Below are 25,088 nucleotides of genomic sequence, written 5' to 3'. Positions count from 1 at the left end.
TGGTATCAGAATTAAATTACTCTTCGTATGTGTTTAAAATACAGATGTCGAGGCTTGAGAGATAGTCCAAAGGTTAAGGTACTTGGGTTCTTGCCTAGTAATTAGCTGCGACTGCACATTCAGATCCTGGCACTGTATATTGTCCGAGTCCTTTCACTACAAATGGTCCCCTGAGCATGGTCAGGCATGGCCCCTAAGCCACCCCCCCATCTCTCATACACACACACACACACACACACAATGTTGAGTAAAAATCTGTATCAGTTTTATCCCCCAGACTCAGAAAAGTAACTAGAAGTGGTTTCATAAGGTGTCTTACAATGGTACTTGAAGTGCTGTAAGTGTACAATGAAAAGTTGTCCTTCCAGAATAAGTAGGGCTAGCGAGGTACAGCAGGTAGGGTGCTTGCCTTGCACACAGCCAACCCAGGTTCGGTTGCTAGCATCTCTGGTGGTCCCTTGAGCACCACGAGGAGTGATTCCTCAGTGCAGAGCCAGGAGTAACCCCTGAGCTTCACCAGGTGTGACCCAAAAGCCCTCTCCCACCCCAAAATAAAGTGTTTACTACGAGCAGTGTTACCTAAACCTATTGAGAAAGCAGGTGCAGAATAGATTGTCATATTTGGTCTCAATTTTAGTTTTTCTGAGCCATCACCCAGAATGGTGCTTGGGGGCTGCTCCTAGCATAATGCTTAGCAGTCACTTCTGACAGTGCTCAGGGAGCCATGTGGTGCCAGGGATCAGACCAGCTCACCTTTGTGCAAAGTGTGTGCTCAGCCCTTTGAACTTTGTCTCCAGCTCTGTCATGTTTTAAAAGAGAGTGATAAGAGGCAAAGTAAGAGCTTTATTTCTAAGCTAGGAAATGTCACAACTTACTTGTTGGTAAGACACATACCTCATTTATGTGAGGAAAAAGATGTGCCTTTGAATAGGATAACTTTTACCTTAAAATTGTTTGTACTGAATTACAGTTTTTAACTTTCCTGAAAACGGGAGAAATAAAGCAGCTGCAGAGTAAACATGAAGGACATGTTGGAGAATTGTAAATTGCAAACTAGCAGTCAGGCAGTTTAAAACTCTGTATAGCTTGATATTTAGAAGCTGCTAAAGAAGAATTCCATAATCTCTAAAGCTTAAAAAACGCTTAAGACTAAACATGAAAGATGATTTGGGACCAGAGAGGCCACACAGCAGATAGAGCTTTGCACAGGGCCAACCCAGGTTCGAGTGTGTTACTTCAGAGTCGGAAGTACTGAGAGCACATGCGGTCTGGCCCCCCAAAACAAACGGACGAAGATAACTGAGATAGAGGAGGTATTCCCTGAAGTGACGCATGTATGATAAGTGGTGCAGTGATTTGTGTACATTGTTGGAACTGTTACTTAGGAAAGGTCGACAGTGACCTGAGGGGCGCTTAGCCCCTGCTGCTGAGAGAATTGCTGTAGGAGAGTCTCGTGACACTGTAATTTTTTTTTCCATGACTTGGTTTTGAAATAAAGTGCCTTTTTTGCAGTATACCTCTATATCGGGCTTTATCCCCTCCCCTCCACACTGAAACAAAGGTTTTTGCTATTGTTCTTTTGTTGTCTAACATTCTGCTCCTTTCAATATGATATGCTGTATTTTTTGCAATCTGGAAATATCGCAACTATCATCTCTTTGAATGTCATTTCTGCTGTGAACTGAGTGAATTCTCCAGCACCATCTTCCAAGTCACAGTTTTCTCCTTATGGTACATCTTTTGTTACATGTTATAATGAGATTCTTATTTCAGTGGTTACATTTCATTTCTAGGATTTCTGAATTATTTTCCTCTTGATTAATATCATTTCACATACCACTTACAGTTGTTCATTTACTTTTTATGTTTGCTTGGTTTTGGACCACACCTGATAGTACTCAGGGCTTACTTTTTGCTCTGTACTCCGTGATCATTCCTGGTAGTGCTCAGGGGGACCAAATGGGTGCCAGAGATTGAATCCAGGTCAACCAGAACCCGGGTTGGCCCATGTAGGCAAGTGCCCGTTCCCGCTGTACTATCACTCTGGCCCCTTATTTTTAAATCTTTGAGAAGTTTTGTTAGTTGCTTATTTTTGATGGGGACTATTCTCAGGTTGTATGTAATATTATTCTCATGCATTAGAACTTTGAGTTGCAGGTTTTCTTTTCTTCTTCTTTTCCTTTTTGGGCCATACCCAGTGTTGCACAGGGCTGCTTGCTGCTTGGTGCTTAGGGGGTTTCCCGTGGGTGCTTGAGGACCCATGCGGTACTGGAAGTATAAATGGGCATGCAGAGCATGCAATCCAGACCCCTGAGCTACCTCCCTCACCCATGCAGACTCCTTAATGGAGGTTTGGTGGTGGTTTGCTTTGGTTTGTTTTATTTCTGGCCACCCCCAGTAATGCTTAGGGCTTATTCTTGGCTCTGCACTCTGCTGGGTCTCAGGGGACCATCTGGGGTGCTGGGAATCAAACCCTGGTCACTGTGTGCAAGGCAAGCTCCCTAGCTGCTGTACTACTGCGCTGAGCCCTGGGTCTTACAGTCCCGAGGATGAAACCCAGGACCTCACATGTACACGGCAAGTCAGTGCTGTACTGCTGAGCGGGCATCCCAGGGACCTTTGATCTGTGAGTATCCCTCAAATTGGTGGTCTTGAGTCTCCATCTCATTGTAAGAAGCCGGGTCTGATTGCGTGACTATCTCTGCTTTATGCCACTGTAGCTGGATAAACAGTATCCATTATAACGTTTTCCAACTCCTTTCACCGTGAGGGGAAACTTGAGTCTTCCTCTTTCATTGCACACACAGATGGGGCTGGGTTTCCGATATCCATCCTGCAGGCAGGGAGCCCTAAGCTGGGCCAGAGAAGTAGGACCAGGGTTAAGGCACTTGCCTTGTATGTGGCTGACACAGGTTCAATTCCCATCATATCCCATATGGTCCCCCAAGCCCCACAAGCAGTGATCCCTGAGCGCAGAGCCAGGAGTAAGCTCAGTAGCATAGCCGGGTGTGGTCCAAAAGAAGACAACAACAAAAAGACGTTTATGTTGGCCTTTGCTTCCATAAGCCCTCATATGGGATTATCCTCGTCATCTCTCTTTTCGGCCTTTCTCTGAGGTAAGTGTGAGGTGACGTTGACCTCTGTCTTAGGTTCCTTGGACCCCTAGAGTTTTATAAAGCTGAAGAGTAGATTTTGGTCTCCGATTTTAGTTTTGTGCGTTCACTTCAAGTCCTTTTGAGTGCCCTTCAGCCCACTTTATTTGTGGGCCAACAACAACAGTGATCTTAAAAAAGAACACATGTGGTGTGCATTTGTCCCTGCAGAATATAGCTCTATCGTCTCTTCCATCTTTTTCTTTACATTCATTCATGTTCATTTCTTCTTTCTCTCCTCCCCCCGCCACTTCCAGTTTAATTTTGTGTTATAGAATAGAATTGTTATTTGGAATTTTTGTTTATTTGAGATTGTCATTTCTTATTTCTTCAAGTTTGATGTCTTGAATGTTTGTTTTTCAGTGATCAGGAACCTCCCTATTCAATGATTACATTGCACGAAATGGCAGAAACAGGTATTTTAAAGTTTTTAAAAAGTATTTCCGGTTAATGATTATGAAAATATATAGCTACCTTTTAAAATTAAATACTTTGTACACATAGCAAAGGAAAATGCCCTTAGTGTATGAAACTTTACCTGCACATGGTACTAATGTAATAAAGTACTATATATTTCCTTGTGAACATTACAGCTGCACCTCCTAAGATTGATTTTACTTCACTGAAATTATGGGGGGAGATTTCTTTTTGGCATTGACAGATCTTTAAGCATCTCTTCCAGAATGGGAAGGACAATTATTTTTGTTCCTCATCTTCCCTCAGTGTCATTCTCAAAATAAAGCCAAATGTTTCAAAGACTAAATTTTTTGTTAAATCCCCTGTTGCAAATAAGATGCTGAAACTATTTAAGTCATAATTTGAGAATCCAAGAACATAGCATGGATTTTCTCCAAGATATTCCCAAATCACTGGATTCCTATAAGTTAGGATTCTTTGATCAGGATGTAGCAATTGATACTATGTCCATGCCAAATACTAACTGCCTAAATGCTGCCAGGTGAAGGCCAGGTGTGTTTGTTTTAATATGAAGTCATTTTATATGACATTATAAGTTTTTATTTTCGCATTTTTTATAATAGTGTCTCCATTTTATAATGTTCTTGATTTGCTCTTAGATGAAGGATGGTTGGATGTTGTCCAGTCTTTAATTAGAGTTATTCCATTGGAAGACCCATTGGGACCAGCTGTTATAACATTGTTACTAGATGAATGTCCATTGCCCACTAAAGTAAGTTAACACCTGTCTTTTATGGAATTATCATCCGTGCTTAAGCACAGAATGAATGGCCACAAAGAATATTTGATGTTTTATATTTTCTTCCTATATTTAGGATCTGCTTGTTGACTAATAATTTCATTATGTAAATGTGGTTTTTATTAATGAGGTCCTACTTTTTCAAGCAGTTGCTTACTGTGAAAACTTTAACTTAAAATTTTAAAGTTGTTTAAAATGGAAGTATTTATATTTAAAATAGTCATCTTTGGAAATCTAAATGAATATGTTCTGTTGCTAAAGTGATTTTTTCTTTTTGTTTGTTTGTTTATTTGTGTTTTGGGCCACACTTGGAGGTGCTCAAAGCTTACTTCTAGTTCTGCACTTAAGGATCATTCCTGGTGGGGCTCAGGGGACCATATGGAGTGGCGGGGGTTGAACCTGGGTCAGCCGCATGCAAGGCAGGCACCCTACTTGCTCACTCTAGTAGCCTCTTTGCCCTGCTAAGCTTACTGTTTTTCTCCTCTAAGCAAGTTCCTTACAACAACAACAGCAAAAATCTTTTTTTAAATCATGTGTGCATGTGTTTATGGACTGAGCTTAGGAGCTTATGTATGTATATATGTATGACGTATACCTTCTACCACTGAGCACATCCCAACCCCAAAGCAAATAGTTTTTTGGGGGGCTTGGGGGAACAGGAATAGAAGCAAGGTTGGCCTCATTCAAGGCAAACACTTAACCCCTTTAACTGTCTCTTGGCCCCCAAAGTGTTTTGTTTTTGTGTCCTTCCTTCTTGGGTTTTGGGCCACATCCAATGTGCTCCCTGTCCTGTGCTCGGACATGAGTACCTGCAGTCAGGGGGTCAAGCCCCGGCTTCCCTCCCTCCTGCAGAGCTTGTCCACAGCCCACCGAGCCAGCTCTTGGGTCCATAGCAAAAAAATGATCTTTTTTTATTGTTGTTGTTCCCTATCAGAAAGAAAAGCAGTGGGGGCCGGAGCGATAGCACAGCAGGTAGGGCGTTTGCCTTGCATGAGGCTGACGCAGGTTCGATTCCCAGCATCCCATATAGTCCCCTCAGCACCTCCAGGGGTAATTCCTGAGTGCATGAGCCAGGAGTAACCCTTGTGCATCGTCAGGTGTGACCCAAAAAGCAAAAAAAAAAAAAAAAAAAAAAAAGAAGCAATTAAGGGCCAGGAGCTAGTAACATACATACCATGTACCAAAGCTGGGTCCATCCCAGCACGAAGGGCCCTTTGAGCATGGCTGGATGTAGGCCTAGAGACCCCCAAGCTCTCCTGTGTGAGGGGGGCGGGGGGCCAGCACCAGCACCATGGGGCCTGAGCAGCATTGCCTTGGCGGCCACTAAGCTTGCGTTGGCCTGCTGGCCTGGCTGGCCTGGCTGGCCAGGAGTCAGGATCCTGGGTCTCCTGAGTATCACTTGGGAGGACCCCCCTCCCCCCTGTTCCCACCCAAAAAAGGAAAAGCAGATATCCTGAAAATACTTAAGGGTATTACTCAAATGTTAAAGAGGAGCCTTGGTTATTCCTTATATAGAACAAAAGTTTAAACTAACAAGTGTCGGGCCATACGTTCAGTGGAATGCTGTGTTTGGGTTTTTTCTGTTCCCCCCCCCCGCCCCCGGTCTGTGTAAGCCTCAAATGTCTGGGAGCCACAGAGATAGTCTAGGTGTCCAGCCATCTGCCTTGCTGGTGTCTGATCCCGGTTCAATCCCCAGTACCACATGAGTTTCCACAGTGCTGCCAGGAGTGACCCCTGAGCACAGAGCCGGGAGTCAGCCCCAAGTACCACCAGGTGTGGCCCCAAAACAGAAAAAAAGCTTCAGACATTTGGGTAAAATATGGAAAAAATATCTGTGGCGAAAGGGTCTTTGGCTTAGTTACTGATCATTAAATTTTGCCTAAGCCTTATAATAATTTTTTTCCCTTCCTTTTATGGGGGGGGCACACCCAGAAGTGCTGAGGGCTTACTCCTGGCTCTGTGCTCAAGGGGTCACTCCTGGGGCTCTGGGACAATGTGGGGTACTGGAAATCCAACCCAGGTCAGCCGCGTGCAAGGCAAGCACCCTGCCTGCTGTGCTGTCGCTCTGGCCCCTTGCACAAGAGATTTCTTTAAAAAGATTGTAATCTGCCTTGAAAACGTGAGTTTCATTCTTGCTGGCTTAGACAGTTTGCTGTCTTGGCCTTTTGTTTGGGGGCCACACCCAGCAGTGCCGGGTCACTCCCTTCGGAGGACTGTATGGGATGCCTGGGTAGCTCGCGTGTAAGGCAGACTCCCTACCCCCTGCAGTATCCTCCAGACCCTGGCTTAAATTTTTTTTAACTCTTTACTTCAGTATTACTTGGCCCTGTTGTTATCAGTCCTGCCATCTCTTGGGTGGGTTTGGCTTGCTTAAGGATTCCAGGGTATATCGCATATGTTTGGTATCTTTCAAGTGAAATTTAGACATTTTATGGAAGAAATATTTCCAGTTGACAATATTTTCCATCAATAATATCTTTGGGGCTAAAGGTCTCGAACATCATTTTTGCACAATATTTTGTGATTTGACACTTGCTTATAGCTTGACTCTGGGACAAGAGCCTTAGTAGTATATTTATCAAACTCACTCATTCTTTTTTGTTTGTTTGTTTTTAGGATGCACTCCAGAAATTGACTGAAATTCTTAATTTAAATGGAGAAGTAGCTTGCCAGGACTCGGGCCACCCTGCCAAACACAGGAACACGTCTGCAGTCCTGGGCTGCCTGGCCGAGAAACTGGCAGGTAACTCTGGAAGCGCCAGACAGGAAATTCTTGAAAGTATTTGACTTTGTATATATATTATTTATTTGTTTATTATTTTGCTTTTTGGGTCACACCTGGCGATGCACAGGGGTTACTCCTGGCTCTGCACTCAGGAATTACTCCTGGCAGTGCTCAGGGGACCACATGGCATGCTGGGAATCGAACCCGGGTCGGCTGCGTGCAAGGCAAACGCCCTACCCGCCGTGCTGTCGCTCCAGCCCCAAAAGTAGTTGACTTTAAAGGAGAAATTTAGTCATGTTTTTGATCAAAACCTTATATACCAGAAAGAATGTCTCAAACTTTTTTTTTTTTTACTTAAAAGCCCAAGAGGTGAATGCGATCAGCTAAGCATTGAAGGATTTTCAGAGGGAAATGAAATTGAAAGTTTTGTTTGGAGGCCGAGAGTGATTGATAACAGTGGGTTAAGACGCTTGCTTTCCATGTGGCCGACCCAGGTTTGATTCACAGCACCACCTGTGGTCCCCTGAGCATTGCCGGGAGTGATCCCTGAGCGTCACCAGGTGTGGCCCCTAATAAATGAAAAAGTTTTAATCTTATTTAAAATCAAAAATAGGAGAAATGGAGCTGGGGGGTGACTCGGGGTTGCAGTGTGCGCATTGCACCCAGAAGCCCTGGATTTGGTCCCCTGTGGACCACAGTGCACACCACTACCCCAAAAAAAGAGTTCAAGGAAAGGCTAAACTTAGTAAAATGAAGATTGCGTGCATAACATATACACTTTGTAAAGCTTTGCTAGATACTGGATATATACTAGGCAGAGAAGAAGAAAAGGAACTTTTGTTGTGGCCCACATCTGGCTCTGTTCTCGGGACCACTCCTGATGGTGCTTGGGGGACCTTATGTGGTACCAAGATTCAAACCAGTGCCACGGCTGTGACTGCAAGCAAAGCAGGTGCTGTCACCTCTGTTCTGTCTCTTCAGCCCAAGAAAGGGCCATTTAAGATGGAGCCCTTCCCGGTAAGGAAAGCAGACGTCTAATCTTCTGTGAATATTCCCGTCATGGAGAAGTTCACATCACTCCACGGGTTAATAGTCCAGGTATTCCTGTCGTGTTGAGGGAAAGAGACAGAATGAGAAAGAGACACTTGAGTTCTGGTCCTTCCCCAAGCTCCCCAGTCACTGCATTGCTCCCGCAGGCTTCTTTACTGTGAAATGGGGATGGTACCGTTTCTTCCTCGACTCTGGGAGCTTGAAGAAGGTCTTGTGCTTCTGCTTGAAATACTTTATGAAAGAGGTCTGTCAGAAGTCTTACTCTTGGTTACTAATTACAAGTAATTCGGCACACTCATCATATCCATTATTTGTTGCATTCGTCTAGGTCCTGCAAGTATAGGTTTACTTAGCCCAGGAATACTGGAATACTTGCTGCAGTGTCTGGTAAGTAAAAAGCATCAAGACTGGTCATTCCTTCTCATCTAGAACTGCCTGAAGTTGCCAGATTAGCCACTGGCATGGAGAATTGGATCAATTATCAGTTTTATTTACAAGTGTTTCCTGAGTGTTTATCTGCTCCCTCTTAGGTTAATAATAATAAAGGGGGCTGGAGGGATAGAACAGTAGGTAGGGCGTTTGTCTTGCACAGGGCCAACCCAGGTTTAATCCCTAGCATCCCATATGGTTCTCTGAACACCACCAGGAATTATTCCTGAGTGCAGAGCCAGCAGTAACCCCTGAGCATTGCCTGGTGTGATCCCAAAACAAAAACAAAACAAAACAAAAAACACAAAAACCAAGCAAAATCCCCCAAAAAAGAATAATAAAAGTGGAATAGATTTCATTAAAAGCAAAAATGGTTTAGTTGGTTCTAAGTAGCTTGTTATGCCGTATAGGAGTGCTTCAGTCTTCATAACTACCTTTATTTGGAAATGTGAGACTACTTAAGATACCAGCCTCCTGCTCCTGCAGTTTAAGAGTACGTAGTAGATCTGGACTTTCAAGTTAACTGTGTGAGATCTCTTCATGCCATCATTTGTGATACGTTTTATGAGAATCCCTGCGATAAAAGATCTTAGCCTGGTTTTAAATACATTCTTTTAGATAGATAGCTACTTGACTGGCATTTGGGTGTATGCCTTAAAAAGTCCGAGCATGGTCCTGTCATACCACATCACCAGACGCAAACACCGAAGCAAACCGGTCCCCCAGGACCAGACTCCGTAGTGTCCACACTACAAATGGCAAAACTAAGTAGACGGTATGGAGACCGGAGGCCACCAGTTATTTCTTTACCCAGAGAGTTTGCTGGTTAGCTGAGGGGACAAAGCTTACTCCGACAAGGCAGATTGGCCTCTGTCTTATGGGGGCTGTGACCAGGAGTAGAATTGCTTCCCTGTGAGTAGATGCTGTGAGAGAAGGTAATGGGGAGCTAGGGAGAGGCAGGGGGGGGCAATGCCATGTTAATAAAAATAACATGTATATAATATGTACTTAGGTAATATGTACCTAAGTACATATTATTTACACAAGGCAGATTGCTTAAAATTTTAAACAAATATTTGGTTAACTCATTCATATTTTCAACTAAGTAAAAAACAACAACAACAACAACAATACAATACCATAAGAACTGGAAGAGTCCCGAGTGCCAGGGATTTCCTGAGGGAGGAGGAAGAAGGAGGGCCCACAGCTGGGTCCCCCTGGAAGCTCAGGATGTGATCGTGTACACAGGAGGAAGAACTGGGTTTCTTGGTTAAAGTCTTATCACAAACAGAGACCCAGGGTTGGAAGTGACCATGCGTCCACAAAATTCCAAAGAGCCCCCTGACCAGAGTTAGAGGAGGTAGAGGTAGACGGGTAGCACGGTCAGGGGGCAGTGGTTGGGAGCCAGGCAGAGGGGCTCTGAATGGCTGGGATCACTCCTGCGAGTCTGGACCGGACGTGGTGCCAGGGGTTGAATCTGTCCCAGTCAGCTGTGGGGCACAGAGCCTCCCATTTTATTTGATCTTGTTCCATTTCTGTTTGTTTGATTGGGGCTTTTTGCAGCCGAGAATGATGATGAGAGCTTTGCAGAACCTAGCGGGGCACCAGGGAAGTCAGTGGGAATCTTTACTCAGTGCTCTGCTACTCTGTTTGCAGGATCCTGACGTGACTAGGGAAAGGAAAGTCGTGAGAGATTGTGGTGGTGCTGAGCAGGGGAGCCTTGCTTTACGTGTCAGCAGATGTGACGTGGTGTCGCTGTGACCGAGAGGGTCTACTTGTCCCTCTCCCACCAGTCACAGCATTATGAATTTTTTTTTTTTTGAGAGCAAGTCGAAAACCGAACCATTAGCTGTTCATTTCATTATAGTAATTTTAGAACGTATTGGTAATGAATAATTTATTTTAGAGTCTTAAGTGAAAAGTTATTTCTAGCAATTATTATTTGTGTTTTGGTTTGGGGGCCACAGTGGGAGTTGCTCAGAGTACTCCCAGGTCTTTGCTCTGGATATGGTGCCAGGGATCAAATCCAATCCTTTCTTTTTTATTTATTTATTTATTTTTATTTTTATTTATTTTATTGAATCACCATGTGGAAAATTACAGTGCTTTCAGGCTTAAGTTTCAGTTATACAATGCTGAAACAACCATCCCTCCACCAGTGCACATGTTCCACCACCAAAAAAAACCAGTATACCTCCCATTCCCCCACCCACCCCGCCTGTGTAACTGATAAATTTCACTTTACTTTCTCTTTACATTGGTTACATTCAATATTTCAACAAAAAACTCACTATTACCGTTAGGAGTTCCCCACTAGAGTCAGACCTGCTGTGAAGAGATATGAGATATGAGGTTTTGGATTTCTGTGTTTTAGCAAATAAATACAGGGAATTTCTTCCAGAAATTGGATCATTGCAAGCTTGTATCTCTCATTTGTGGTCCTCATAAGCTGGCGGTCGCCACGCCCTCCCCCTCCCCTCCCCGCCCCCACAAGGAAAAGAAGGAAAAGACAAGAGAGAAAAACCTTTCCCCTCCTGGACAAGCATGGGGCCGCGGCTTAGTTCTCCGTCTGGAGACATTCTGCAAGGAGCTGCCGGTACCAAAAGTAGTTTAGCTGGCCTCTGGAGTCAGGCTCATGCAGCTGCCGTGAGGCCGCACATGTGCGGCCGCCGGATCCCGGCAGAGAGCCTCCAATCCTTTCTTATGTAAAACATATACTCTGCTTGGACTAGTCTTTCTTTTTTTGTTTTTTGAGTCCTTGTGAGATACAGTTACAAAGTAGGCCTCAAAATTCTTGTTTTCTGACTGACTTGCTTAGGTGAATGTAAGAATCAACATTTTATTGAACAGTCCTAATATAAATTTTACTAAGAAAAATTAGCAGTGCATTTAGTGAGATCATTATGATATGTCCGTGTCTATAGATTAATTTCAATGACCTCAAGAAAAATACATAAAATTTTAAGAAACTATCTTGTTTCTTCACTACCAATCATTAACAACTTAATGAGTATAACCTTTTTGACTGCTGAAAAACAGAAAAGAAAAACCTGTGCACGGAGGTGATGCTTGTTGTGTTTTTGTTGTCTTTCAGAAGTTACGGTCCCACCCCACAGTCATGCTTTTTGCACTCATCGCACTGGAAAAGTTTGCACAGACAAGTAGGTATAGTGACTTCTCGCACTACTGATCTTCATTGGTTGTTAAGAATCTTACTCCTACGAGACAAGCTTGCACTTGGAATCTCATTAAAGCATGAATGCGCTCTCCCAAGGCCAGGTGTCATGGTCAAGGCGAGGGTCTCACCCAAGCATCAAGACTTGGTGATCGGGGGGACTAGAGCGATAACACAGCGGGTAGGGCATTTGCCTTGCACGTGATCGACCCGGGTTCGATTCCCAGCATCCCATATGGCCCCCCGAGCACTGCCAGGAGTAATCCTGAGTGCATTAGCCAGGAGTAACCCCCTGTGCATTGTCGGGTGTGACCCAAAAAGAAAAAAAAAAAAAAGACTTGGTGATCGTGATGAGGCTCTCTTCAGAGCTAAATATTCAGTGAGGAGATTGCTGCTTCCTTCATGAGGAGATTGCTGCATTCTAGAGACTCGAGCCCTTGGGATAGTCATTGTGCGAGTTTCCCGATGCTGTGGGTGCCGCCTCTCACTCCTTACCACTCCTGACCTTTCATTGCTAACTTAAGGTCTGTGTCTTTCCAAACAGGTGAAAATAAATTGACCATCTCAGAATCCAGTATCAGTGACCGACTTACCACGCTGGAGTCCTGGGCTGACGATCCTGATTACCTGAGACGCCAGGTTGGCTTCTGTGCACAGTGGAGCTTAGACAATCTCTGTGAGTGGGAACTGTTCTTCCTTCAGACGCTTCATTCCATTCCAGTCCTATCCGTCTTTATAGGATAGTTTTGTAAAGCGAATGTGATGTTTTCCTTGTAAGGGACTCTATCATCGGATTGGAATGTTCTAGCAGAAAAGTATCCTAGGGGCCCTTCAGTCAAAGCTTGTGTGGAATGCCACTAATTCCACTGATCTTCATTCAGAAACCTTCACTGGTGCCCCTTTTCCCACTGCATCGAGGTCATCAGTTGTACGGTAGTATATAATCACCTCTGACCAGCGTCAGCCGTCTCCGGCGTGCAGAGCCACGAGTAACCCCTGAGCACCTCCAGGTGTGACCTGAAAACAAAAACAAACTACTTCCTCACTGTCCTACAAATAGGTTCCAGTTACTCCTACTTCTGGGCTCCTTCTACTTGGAATTCCCTCTTTCTCTCTCCCCCATCCCACACTTCTCTTAAAAACTCAAGTCATGGGGGGCTGGAGTAATAGCATAGCGGGTAGGGCATTTGCCTTGCACGCGGCCAACCCGGGTTCGATTCCCAGCATCCCATATGGTCCTCTGAGCACCGCCAGGAGTAATTCCTGAGTGCAGAGCCAGGAGTAGCCCCTGTGCATCGCCAGGTGTGACCCAAAAAGCAAAAAAAAAAAAAAAAAAAAACTCAAGTCATGGGGCTGGAGCGATAGCACAGCGGGGAGGGCATTTGCCTTGCACACGGCCGACCCGGGTTCGATTCCCAGCACCCATATGGTCCTCTGAGCACCACCAGGGGTAATTCCTGAGTGCAGAGCCAGGAGTGACCCCTGTGCATCTCTGGGTGTGACCCAAAAAAGCAAAAATAAATAAATAAATAAAAACAACAAACTTATTATCTTAAAAAAAAAAAACTCAAGTCATGTCTTGCCTATATCAGAAGGTCTCTGCTGGCCGCTCTCCTCAAGGACTGCTGGCGGCAACGCTGCTGCCCTGCCTTTGCTGCCCACCGGACTTAGCGGGTGTGCCCATTCCCGGCTGGACCTGGAACTCCCAGTGTCCACAGCAGTGTGGGGAGCTGCTGGGTGCCTGGCCTGTCTGGTGCCGCTTCGGTGAGAGCGTGGGAGAATTCAGCCCGGCTGTCACGTGCCAGAGAACGGAGTGCTGCTGCTTAGTGCTCTCTTGGTTCATCTTCACCCATGAGAGAGGAGTGCTCCAGAGCCGAGAGTACAGGGCTCTCCGAGTCACTCCTGCCGTTGGTGGTCACTGCGAGGGACAGCGAGTGGCATCCCAGCCTCTGCCCGCTGCAGTCTGTCAGAAACACCCCCACTTTCTCTTTTGCAGTTTTAAAAGAAGGTCGGCAGCTGACGTATGAGAAGGTGGACTTGAATAACATCCGGGCCATGCTGAATAGCAACGACGTCAGCGAGTACCTAAAGATCTCGCCGCGTGGCTTGGAGGTAAGACCCCCACGGGTGGACCACTGGGCAGGGTGAAATCTTGGTCTTATTATCATCTTTTTGTTTTTGTTTGGAGGCCACACCCACTGGTGCTCAGGGGTCACTCCTGGCTCTGTACTCAGGAATCACTCCTGGCAGTGCTCAGGGGACCACATGGGATGCCAGAGATCAAACCTGGGTCGGCCTAATGCAAGGCAAATGCCCTCCCGCTGTATTATCTCTCCAGCCCCCAGGTTCTATAGCAGGTGGTTTCTTGCAGAACTGGAAGTTTATTTTGTACTCCTCAGAGTGGCTAGAGATCTCCATAACCACAGAAGAGGGTGTTGGGCAATGCCTGTCCCTTTCCATACCCCACATAGTGCTAAGTGCAACTTTATATTTTGCATATAGACAATTGTATTAGGCATAATGATTCTCCTTCTCCCTCCATGTATATTGGAGATGTCGCTGATTTTGTGGTGAGGATGGATAAAAGCTGCTTCTGGGGCCAGAGCGATAGTACAGTGGGTAGGGCGTTTGCCTTGCACGTGGCCGACCCAGGTTCAATTCCCAGCATCCCATATGGTCCCCTGAGCACCGCCAGGAGTAATTCCTGAGTGCAGAGCCAGGAGTAACCCCTGTGCATCGCTGGGTGTGACCCAAAAAGCGGGAAAAAAAAAAAAAGCTGCTTCTGTGCGAACAGGTGACAGGAAGTACTAGACAGATCAGACACAAGAGTTGCTTGACAGAGGGCTGCAAACAGCTCTGGCCTCACATCCCAGTACATGCCTGATGGAGATTTATGCTTTAGATTATTTTTAAACGTCCCATCACTTAGTCTTGAATGATCTTCTCCCCCTCTGTCATAACAGGTCTAGGTAACAGCCATGTCTAGGCACTTGTCAGGGGTCCTGATATGAGAGCAAAGCATATGAAAATGAAGCCCACGGCCTTCACTGGTCCCTCGGGCTTTCTAAGCTGGGCACGCATCCACGCATCCTGCACCCTCCCAGAACAAAACTATGAAATTGCCAGGGCATTTCATTCACTTTGCTTTAATTTATTTATTTATTTTTGTCACAAGGGTACAGAGACAAGGAAGCAGTGTTCCACAGAAAGCTTTAATAAGTAACATTGTATTCATCGCTCCAGGGACTGGTGTGGACTGTCACCCTTTTGTTCTCCGCAGGCTCGCTGTGATGCCTCCTCTTTCGAAAGCGTGCGCTGTACCTTTTGTGTGGATGCTGGGGTGTGGTACTATGAAGTGACAGTGGTCACTTCTGGTGTCATGCAGATCGGCTGGGCTACGAGAGACAGTAAATTTCTCAATCATGTGAGTACCCTTGAGAATCATGTAATTGGGGCAGCAGTGATTTTGGGCTGAGAGTTTGGAAATTGTTTTTCAATAACTTTGCACGATAGTCATTTCTCGGGTACCAGATCCCTGAGAGTTACTTCCTGAACTTGCTCAGAAGTAGTGTCACAGAAAAGCTCAAAGGTTGTTCTACGTGTGAGTACCAGACCCTTAGAAGTCCTCGAACACTTCTCCGTATGGCCCCAAGATAGACATAGAAAAACCCTAATAGTAGCGTGAATAAGGCGCTTGCTTTGCTTGAGATGATCTCCTGAGTCCCGCCAGGATTGATCCCTGAGCGCTGCCAGGGAAGGCCCCAAAACCAAAAAATAAAATAAAATAAAATCCTGGGGCCAGAGCGATAGTACAGCAGGGACCAGAGAGAGAAACACACTTGCCTTGTGCACAGCCAACCTGAGTTTGATCCCCGGCGTCCAGAATGGTCCCCTGAGAACTGCCAGGAGTGATTCCTGAGTGCAGAGACAGGAGCATTGCCAGGTGTGGCCGAAAATCAGTCAGTCAATCAGTCCTTCCTGATCCAAGGGCCAGAGTTAGCGCAGTGGGTAAGGCCCTTGACTCACATGCACCCAGCTTGGTTTCAGTCCTCGGCACCACATCATGTTCCCTCTGAGCACTGCCAAGAGTGGCTCCAAAAAACCAAAAAAGTTCCTGATTCAAGTACTGGTTGATTTCTTGTTGGAAACTGATAAAGTTTGATACATCTTTTCCCAAATGTAGAGTTTAATGATCTCCTGTTTTTAGCTCTGCTTCAGATCGACATTATCCGCTCCTTGTGAATCCTTTCTGCTTATGCAGATAGCTTGTGGTTTTACAGAATAAGTCATTTTATTTTGTTTGTTTTTGTTTCGGGTCCAGACCCAGGATGCTCAGAATTAACTCCTGGCGGAGCCCAGGATGTTGAGGGTCAAACTACTCCCAGAACTGTCTCTTCAGCCCCCAAATGTCATTTTAAGTGCTGCTGCTTGGGCTTCAGTTTTGACAGACTAACTAAAGTATTTGGCTCAGGTACCTGTTATTACAATAAGATTCTGCGCCAGGAAGATAACAAAGGAGGCAGGGCGCTTGCCTTGAACACAGGCAGCCAGTTCAGTTTACTGCACTTCCTATGGTTTCCCAAGCACCGCCCATGAGTGATCCCTGAGAGCAGACCCGGGAGTGAGCCCTGAGCACCACTGGATATGCTCCCCACCCCCGCCTCCACCCGCAACAGAGAGGCTTACGGCTAGTTCTTGTTCAGTTACCTACAGAGTAGTCTGTCTTTTTTCAGAAGTCTATTTTGTTTTGGATTTTTTGGGTTTGTTTGTTTTTTGGGTCACACCCGGCGATGCACAGGGGTTACTCCTGGCTCTGCACTCGGGAATTACTCTTGGTGGTGCTTGGGGAACCATATAGGATGCTGGGAATCGAACCCGGGTCAGCCGCATGCAAGGCAAACGCCCTACCCGCTGCACTATCGCTCCAGCCCCAGAAGTCTATTTTGACTTGATTAAGGTATATCCTTTGCCTTTTTATGAGCATCTACTGTTTTTTTTTTTTTTTTGGTTTGTTTGTTTGTTTGTTTTTGCTTTTTGGGTCACACCTGGCGATGCACAGGGGATACTCCTAGCTCTGCACTCAGGAATTACTCCTGGTGGTGCTCAGGGGACCATATGGGATGCTGGGGATGGAACCCGGATCGGCTGCGTGCAAGGCAAACGCCCTACCCACTGTGCTATCGCTCCAGCCCGAGCATCTACTATTTGACAGATCTTTCCCTTCTCTCTGGTCTGTGCTTTGATTGGTTTTGGTTTGGGGGCCAGGGACTGCTTTCCTTCTGGGGGCTCACTCTGGACCGTGTGGAGGCTGCTGAGTGTCACGCCCAGGCCCCTGCATGCAAAGCATGTGCTCAAAGCATGTGCTCTAGCCTGTCGTATTGTCTCTTCAACCCCTGGCTCTGATCTTTTTTAAGAATTTAGGCGAGTGTAGTCTCCCATTTTAAATGTGAAACAAAGTTCAAAGAAACCAAGACAGTCATCTGTCCACCAAGTGCTACAGGAGCTTCAGCTGCTCCGGAGAGCCTTTCCCTGCCGAGCTCTGCCTCGGGGACAGGGACCGGCCCTCTCGGTGGGAAAGTGCTGGCTGGGAAGCCTGTGGGTTTGGGAGCCAGGCAGGCGCCAGACAGCAGCAGAGGGCTAACAGACGTAAAGAAGTGCCTTAGCCAGTGCATTCGGGGAAGGATCCGGCTGGGACGTGGCCAGCAGTACTGCCACAGAGCAGTCGCAAACATCCCCCTGCGTGGGGTCCCTCAGGTCACACGGGTTTCTGAGGACTGTCCAGGCAGCCCCAACTCGACCGTGTGGCAGCCTCCACCACCATCACAGGAAGTAGGACTCTTCACCTTCATCGGCACGCAGAGTGAGTTGGGAAGCTGCGCGGGAGAGGAGAAGCCGTGTCTGCCAGGGGACACGGCTTGGAGTACTCCTGACTGACGGGCTCCGGCTGAACTTCCTTTTGTTTATAGTTGTGATCTTTGTCTTCAGTAGTGACTCGTAACTAGAGTGTGCCTGACCAGGGGCCAGGGTGAGAGGACAGGGGTTGAGACATGTGCTTTGCACGCAGCCCGTTCCAGTTTGATCCCCAGCACTGCGTGTGGTTCCCCAGGACACAGCCTGCTGTCAGCAGGGCCCGGGGCGTGCATTTTCTCTTTATTTTCAGAATATTTCACTAACTAGAGCGAGCATCAGATTGGCACATTTCCTCCATTTCCTTTACATGCACTGAGAATGTGTTAAGAGTCATCCAACCAAGGCCAGAGACTAGTTCAGCAGTGCTCTTTGAGCACAGAGGCACAAGTAAGTCATAGGCACTTCAGGGATACACCTTGCCCGCCCCCGCCACCACTGCACCGCAAAAAAGGCAGACTGGTTTGATCTCTAGCACCCCGGGTCTCCTGAGCACTGCCCAGCACCCCCCAAAATGAACAGGATGGCAGAGGACCGAGTTAGGAGGGTCTCACTGGCCTGTGCCAGCCTCCCGTAGCTGTGCTGCATCCCGAGGGGACTGTCCCGGGCTGAGAGGGAATGAGGCATTCCTGACACATCTCGGTGCTCTCTGAGGATGCGGCATTCCTGACACATCTCGGGTGCTCTCTGAGGATGCGGCATTCCTGATACATCTCGGGTGCTCTCTGAGCTGGACCCTCAAGGGCAGTTTTAGAGCCATTTGCTTGTCAGAGACACCTGGATCTACGCTTTATCTCACCATGCAGCTCTCATGGAATTCCTCCAAGCATGGACAACTGCATGGTAGAACTGCTTTCAACCAGTGGTTAGCAGCTGGGAGGCCTCTGGGAATTTCCAGTGTTACGTTAACTTCCAGGATGTTAGGAAGTAAAGAAAAAAAAAGAATTGCTTACCCTCTACCTGTTCCCCGCCCAGTACCCACAAGGTTTTTTAAAAGAGCTTTTCATTTGCTTGTGTAGCCTTTAAAGGAATAGGAAGGCCCCCTTTCCAGTAGAGTGTGCATTTCTTCTCTGTCTGCAGGCAGTTAGGGTCAAGTTCCGTCAGCGCTTGAATAATTCGGTAGTGTGTCCTGAAGCCTTACTCAGAAGAGCACTCACCTAAGTTTGATATATTAAAGTCCAGGAACTGAGCATGTAGTCATCAAAGTCTTCAAGGAGTACGGAGAACCTTCCTCACACTGAGACAGCCTGTTGGCAGCAGGGCCTGGGGGCATGAATGTTTTCATTTTCAGTCCCTTTCTCTGCTAGAATATTTCACTAACTAGAGCAAGCATCAGATTTGCACATTTCCTCTGTGTCGCTTATAAGCACTGAGAATCGTTTGTTAAGACTCATCCATCCTGGGCCTAGACTCAGGAGAGAGTGTGTGCTTCGCATGCGGGGACCCCAAGTTCAAGCCCTGGCACCACGTGGTCCACTGAGACCTTCAGGCGTGGCCTAAAAAACAAACCCCCTAAATGATTCCTCTACCCTTCTTTATTATTGTAACAATAAAAATAACTGTAAAATAATTTAAAGATCATAAGTAACAAGGACTGCCGCCAAGGTCCTATATGGTACTCAAACTGAGCTGATTGTCCTTTGTAACCTTCTTTTTTTGTCTCTGGTTTGAAATTCTTTGCACATATGTGGATACGTTAAAGTTCCCTGCATGTAAGAAGTGTTGCCCACCTCTGATGAAGTGAAAAGCACTAGTCTCAGAACCGGAAAAGACCAAGGCCCAAACTTGACTATTTAATAATGTGACCCTGGGCAAGCTGATTGGCTCCGAACCTTTATTTTCCCTTAAAAACACGATGCCACCAGCTGTGAGGTGGTGAGTGAGAAGAACTAACTTCGCAGATCATAGTGAAGCGTCATTGTCTGTTTTCTTGACCCGCAGCCTGTGGGTTAGAAGCTTGCTGCCACTGTTGGTATGTCCCGACAGTAAGCTCTCGGTGTCTGCCAGGGGTGGAGACTCTCCCTCCACCCAAAAGCTAGTTTAGTGGGATTGGAGACAACTCTACAACTCCCTTCCCTGCGCACCTGACCCTCGGCCGCCCTGTCCCCCGCAGGAAGGCTACGGCATTGGGGACGACGAGTACTCCTGTGCCTACGACGGCTGCCGGCAGCTGATCTGGTACAACGCCAGGAGCAAGCCTCACCAGCACCCTTGCTGGAAAGAAGGTAGGCGGCACTCCCTCGGCCGGGCTGCTAGCTCCTTAGGCCTGTTGTGACCGGGAGGAAGGCAGGCGGCACTCTCTCCGACGGCTTACTGGCTACTTCCTACCTGGTAACGACGAGGCGTCTTTGCGTAACGGAAGGTTGAGTATGAAGAAAAATACTCTCAACTAGCCTTTGTCCCCCAGACCTGGGTGTGAGTGGTGTTACCTTAGGAAGGTCACCTCTCAAGGAAGGGGGCACCCCTTAGCAAAACTTGCAGGAGTTGCCATTCTTAAAAAATAAAGCTTTTTCATTTACCACCGCTAAACATAGAAGTGCTGACTTGGTGACTTTTCAAATTTAAAAGGAATTGCTAAAATAGAAAACAAAGTTATAATACCTAGTAAAGTTTCCATTAGAAATTTTTTTTTGCTTTTGCTTGTTTTGAGTCACACCCAGCAATACTCAGGGGTTCCTTCTGGCTCTGCACTCAGGAATCTCCTGGCAGTGCTCGGGGGCAGCATATGGGATGCCAAGAATCGAACCTGGGTCAGCTGTGTGCAAGGCAAACACCCAACCCACTGTTCTATGGCTCTGGCCCCCAGAGATTTTTTTAATACTTAAAAGTTTAATGTATGTATCTTTGGTCATTCATTTAACATGCTTAGGTAGCTTTCCAAGTTAATTGCACTGGCACCAGAGACCCAGTACAGGTTGGGTGCTTGCCTTACAACAAGGTTGGATCCCTGGCATTTTTTTGCCTTTAAAAATCATTATTGGGGCTGGAGTGATAGCACAGCGGGTAGGGCGTTTGCCTTGCACGTGGCCGACCTGGGTTCGATTCCCAGCATCCCATATGGTCCCCCAAGCACCGCCAGGAGTAATTCCTGAGCACAGAGCCAGGAGTAACCCGTGAGCATTGCTGGGTGTGACCCAAAAAGGAAAAAAAAATCATTATTATGTAAAAAGCGCTATAGATCATTCTAGATTGTCTCCAGACTAGTCCTTTCTAAGAAAACCTGTCTGGCAAGGAGCATACAGAATTTCCAGGCTCTTGATTTAGGTATTGCCAAATTTTGCTTATTCCTTAACCAGCATTGAGTATCATTGTAATTTCATATGCTTTTCTTTGATAATTTAAAGAAAAATATTTTATTCTTAGAGATCAAATTTTTGAAAAGATGTTTTGGACGAGTAGAGATGTGGCCCGAGGGGACCCCCTGAGCCCACCCCTAGGTGTGTCTCTGGCACTGCTGTCCCCAGACGCTGCACCGTAGGCCCCTGCCGCCAGCCAAGCCCTGCCAGGAGTCACCCCTGTACAAAAACATAAAGCACGTTTGGGGGCAGTTCTCTTAGAGACTTAAATCTCACCAGAGAGGCAACGAAGTTTGTGGTTTTGATTTTTCCATATTTCACTGATTCCAGAAGAACTTTCCTCCCATAGTTTAACCTCTTTGAAGCCGATGTCTTAGGAGTAGAGGCTGTCAGACTAGTGGCCGCGTTTCCTTTGCAGTCGTGTGGGTCAGGCCGGCTGCAGCAGAAGCAGGAAGGACGAATGGCTGCAGATGTCGCCTTCAGACCCAGCATCAAGACGCCAAGCCCGCCCCGGCGGGCGCACCCCCTCAGACTAACAGCGTGTCCCTTTGTCTTCCAGGGGACACCGTGGGATTTCTGTTAGACTTGAATGAAAAGCAAATGATCTTCTTTTTAAATGGCAACCAGCTGCCTCCCGAAAAGCAGGTCTTTTCATCTACTGTGTAAGTAGCTCTCCTGGGCTGAATATTTGAGTAGATACAAGAAATGTGCTTTTTCCAAAAAAAAAGAAAAGAAAAGGAAAAACTCTATGTAGTCAGTTGCAATGAGAAGTCATTTTATTTTAAGTAACTGCAGCCCCATTGGTCATAAGTGAAACTGTTTACAGGTTAGCTATGAGAAGACAAAAGCAGAATATTCCCCAGTCCACAGTCCTGTCTAGGTTGTGAATAAACAGAATCTGTTACTCTGGGGGCTTGAGCATAGCACAGCGGAGAGGGCACTCACTTTGCATGTGCCCAACCCGGGTTTGATCCCCGGCACCCTATATGGTCCCCCGAGCACCACCAGGAGCAGTTCCTGAGTACAGAGCCAGGAGTATGTCCTGAGCCCTCTGGGTAGAGCCCAAAAACAAAAAGAAAGGAAGAAAGTCACATTTTCTGTAGGGTATGACTCACTCCGGTTTTCTGAAAATCACTCCAGTTTGAACTTTACTTTATTCTCTTGACCTCTACTGCATTTTCATTTGTAGATCTGGATTTTTTGCTGCAGCTAGCTTTATGTCATATCAACAGTGTGAGTTCAATTTTGGAGCAAAACCATTTAAATATCCACCATCAACGAAATTTAGCACTTTCAATGACTATGCCTTCCTGACAGCTGAGGAGAAAATCATTTTGCCAAGGTAAGAAATCTGCCAGCCTTTCATACGCATCTCAGAAGAAATTTAAACAATGCCTAAGTACTTTCTGCTTCTTACAGATAATTTTTGTTTCATTTTTTTGGTCCTAATCTTCTGTTTTGTGGGGTGTTGTTGTTGTTGTTGTTGTTGTTTTTTGGTTCCTCCCAAACAATGATCAGGGGCCTGGTGGCTATTCCTTAGCCAGCTGGACACACAGGTCAGCACTGAGGCCTGAGAGTGCACTGTTTTTAGGCTGTGTGGAATCGGGGTCACCGGGGCCACCCCAGCGATTCTCAGGGGCCTCTCGAAGCACTTTTGCGCTGGGTCCTCTCTAGGCCCCTTCTCTCTCACCTTATGTGGGTTTGCTCTGTGAGCTCAGACCTGGACTTGGCACAGGCGGCATACCCTGCACTGCTCCCTGGCCCTTCTCCCACTAAGATGCCAGCTGCCAGTCCAGCCCGTGCCCCGTGCTGCTGACAGACTGACTGTGGTGTTCTGGGCTCTCATGGCCGCCCCCATTCAAGTCCTGTCCGTTTGCCAGAGCTTGCAGACCTCAGGCGCGCAGTTTGCTTACTAGATAACCATGCTGTTCCATCCACCTCAGACACAATGCAGTTAGTTATTTCACCCACAAGATGGCTTGTAGGAAACAACAACAGAAAGGCCAATTTGGGGGCCACAGCAACAGTACAACAGGGAGAGCACTTGCCTTGCACGAAGCAGGCCCAGGTTTGGTCCCCAACACCCCATATCATCCCCTCAGCCTGCCAGGACTGATCCCTGAGCACCGCCAGGTGTGGCCCCCAAACAGGAACAACAAAAAAGTCAAATTTGGAATGTGTAGTCCCTTGGCAAAATAGGGAACCTTTCCTCCTAAAACAAAGGCCTACACCAGCTTATACCAATTATAGAATGTTGATGGAGTTAGTTTATTAGAAAAAAAAGTGGGTTGTGTGATTTCTCACTCATAGGTGTGTGGCATTCTCTCATTGGCTGAGCTATTGCCGCTCAAGAAAGAAAATATCTTGTTCCACTGGGGTAAGGAAGCAGCATCATTTGCTGGGGAAGATGTAAGACACACTTGGTCCTGTCCCTTGCTGAGTGTGTGTGTTCTCACACGCTCATCTAAGTAGGATGTCTGTGTATTGATTCTCACGTTTGTGAAGGGGGTAAAGAGGAGATACCTAGGGCAAGCTAGACGGGAGGGCCAGGCCTTCAGTCAGGGCCACTCTCCCGCTGTCTCCGGGTGCTCGCCGGTCCTGAAGCCCTGGAGGCCATCCTTGTGGGTTTCTGTGCCGGCTGCACCATTTTGGAATGATGGAGTAAACCGCCAGCTGGTGAACGCAGGCTCTAGGCCTCCCTTCTCAGGGCCGGAGAGATAGTGCAGCACGTAGGGAACTTCCACGTGACCGACCTGGGTTCACTCCCTGATGCCACAGAGGGTGCCCTGAGCTCACCAGCAGTAATTCCTGAGTAGAGAATAAGGTCCCGAGCAAAACCAAAATAGAAAAGAAGAGGGGCTGAACGTTTCAACCTTTGAAACCACTGAATTGGCCCTCTTGGCAACCAGCATATCCTTCGTTCTGAGTATTCCAAAAATCAGTAATAAAAAGTTCTAAAATAAACAAAGCACCATTATTGACCTTAGAAAAGATCAAGAATTTTTATGACCGCTGGCCAGGAATATGCACAGAGACCAGATGTATATTTATTCCTGGATTTGGAATATTACAGGTATTCTCTCCAAATAACAAGGCTTACTCCTTCCTTCCCTTCGTATCTTTCTTTCTTTGGGGGCCAGACCTGGGTGCTCAGGGCTTCCTCCCCACTCTGGATTCAGAGGTCACTCCTGGCGGTGCAGGGAGACCCTCCGGGATGCTGGGATCCAGCCCAGGTTGGCTGTGTGCGAGACAAGTGCCCATCCCAGTGTACTTTCTTCCCAGCCCCGTGTCATAAACGTCATCTTAGGTGAGCTCTTCCCTGGTCACACTGGACACCTCCTCTCTCCCTTACAGCTCCCCTTGCCTTCCCCTCATACCACAGTGGCTGTGCCTCAGAACTTACTGCTCTGTGTATTTCATTGGTTGGCCCTCCCCCAATAGTGTGGCATTTTCCAGAAAGGAGGGGTGTGCCTGTACTCTTCTCTCCACTTATGAGCCTCCAGGGTTTAAAACAGTGGCTGGCACATACATAGTAAGGCTTCAAGGAAATTAAATTCTCATTCTCAACCCGTTCCCCCCCCCCACACACACACACATTCCAGTAACAAATGAACAGAAAATTGGGGTTTTCTGGCAGAAGCAACTTACATCGTGAGGTGTGTCTGAGCACAGTCTGCAGAGCGAGCTTTGAGGCTCGGGGTAGGGAGTCTGGTTTATCCCGGGGGGCCATCAGGGGCCTTGCCGTCTGCCTCGTAGCGTTTTCAGGGAAGCTGCTGTGTAGTTCTGAAAGGAACCAGTGGGTTCGTGCAGTTGAGAAGCATGTGTTGGACAGAGTGGCAGAGCCCAGCATCAGGCTGCGCTTTCTCGGTTGTGGTGATGAGGGGAGAGGTGACCGGACCTTGGGTCAGACTGTGTCGCTCCATCTCCTCTAGCTGTGGTGTCCGCCGGGGGGCCTGGAGTCCTCAGCACAGAGGTTTTCTGTAAGGCTCTGACTTGGCCCCAGCACAAAATGAAACAAGCAAACAAAGCCACCTTGCTTGCCTGACTAGTAATAGTAGATAAACGGATCTCTGGGCGCCGGTGTGGTCTGTACCTGCACAGAGCGTCTGAGACCTGTCTCCCTGCCAGCAGGCCCCCG

At 47.0% G+C, this 25,088-nt stretch overlaps 1 protein-coding gene across 1 annotated transcript in view; it reads left to right on the top strand.

The window, feature by feature from the left end:
* Window positions 1–25,088, top strand: part of RSPRY1 (ring finger and SPRY domain containing 1) — a 53,173-nt gene that overhangs the window by 23,362 nt on the left and 4,723 nt on the right. The window contains exons 3-13 of the mRNA XM_004600645.2: window positions 3,516–3,568; window positions 4,229–4,341; window positions 6,985–7,111; window positions 8,472–8,530; window positions 11,667–11,733; window positions 12,292–12,423; window positions 13,744–13,859; window positions 15,028–15,171; window positions 19,768–19,879; window positions 21,510–21,612; window positions 22,140–22,292. Coding sequence (XP_004600702.1) covers window positions 3,516–3,568; window positions 4,229–4,341; window positions 6,985–7,111; window positions 8,472–8,530; window positions 11,667–11,733; window positions 12,292–12,423; window positions 13,744–13,859; window positions 15,028–15,171; window positions 19,768–19,879; window positions 21,510–21,612; window positions 22,140–22,292 — 1,179 coding nt within the window. The remainder of the gene's footprint in view (window positions 1–3,515; window positions 3,569–4,228; window positions 4,342–6,984; window positions 7,112–8,471; window positions 8,531–11,666; window positions 11,734–12,291; window positions 12,424–13,743; window positions 13,860–15,027; window positions 15,172–19,767; window positions 19,880–21,509; window positions 21,613–22,139; window positions 22,293–25,088) is intronic.

Source organism: Sorex araneus, chromosome 8, assembly GCF_027595985.1.
Source record: "Sorex araneus isolate mSorAra2 chromosome 8, mSorAra2.pri, whole genome shotgun sequence".
Taxonomy (NCBI): Eukaryota; Metazoa; Chordata; class Mammalia; order Eulipotyphla; family Soricidae; genus Sorex; species Sorex araneus.
Note: the sequence above shows the minus strand (reverse complement) of the source record. Positions and strands in the feature narration are given on the sequence as shown.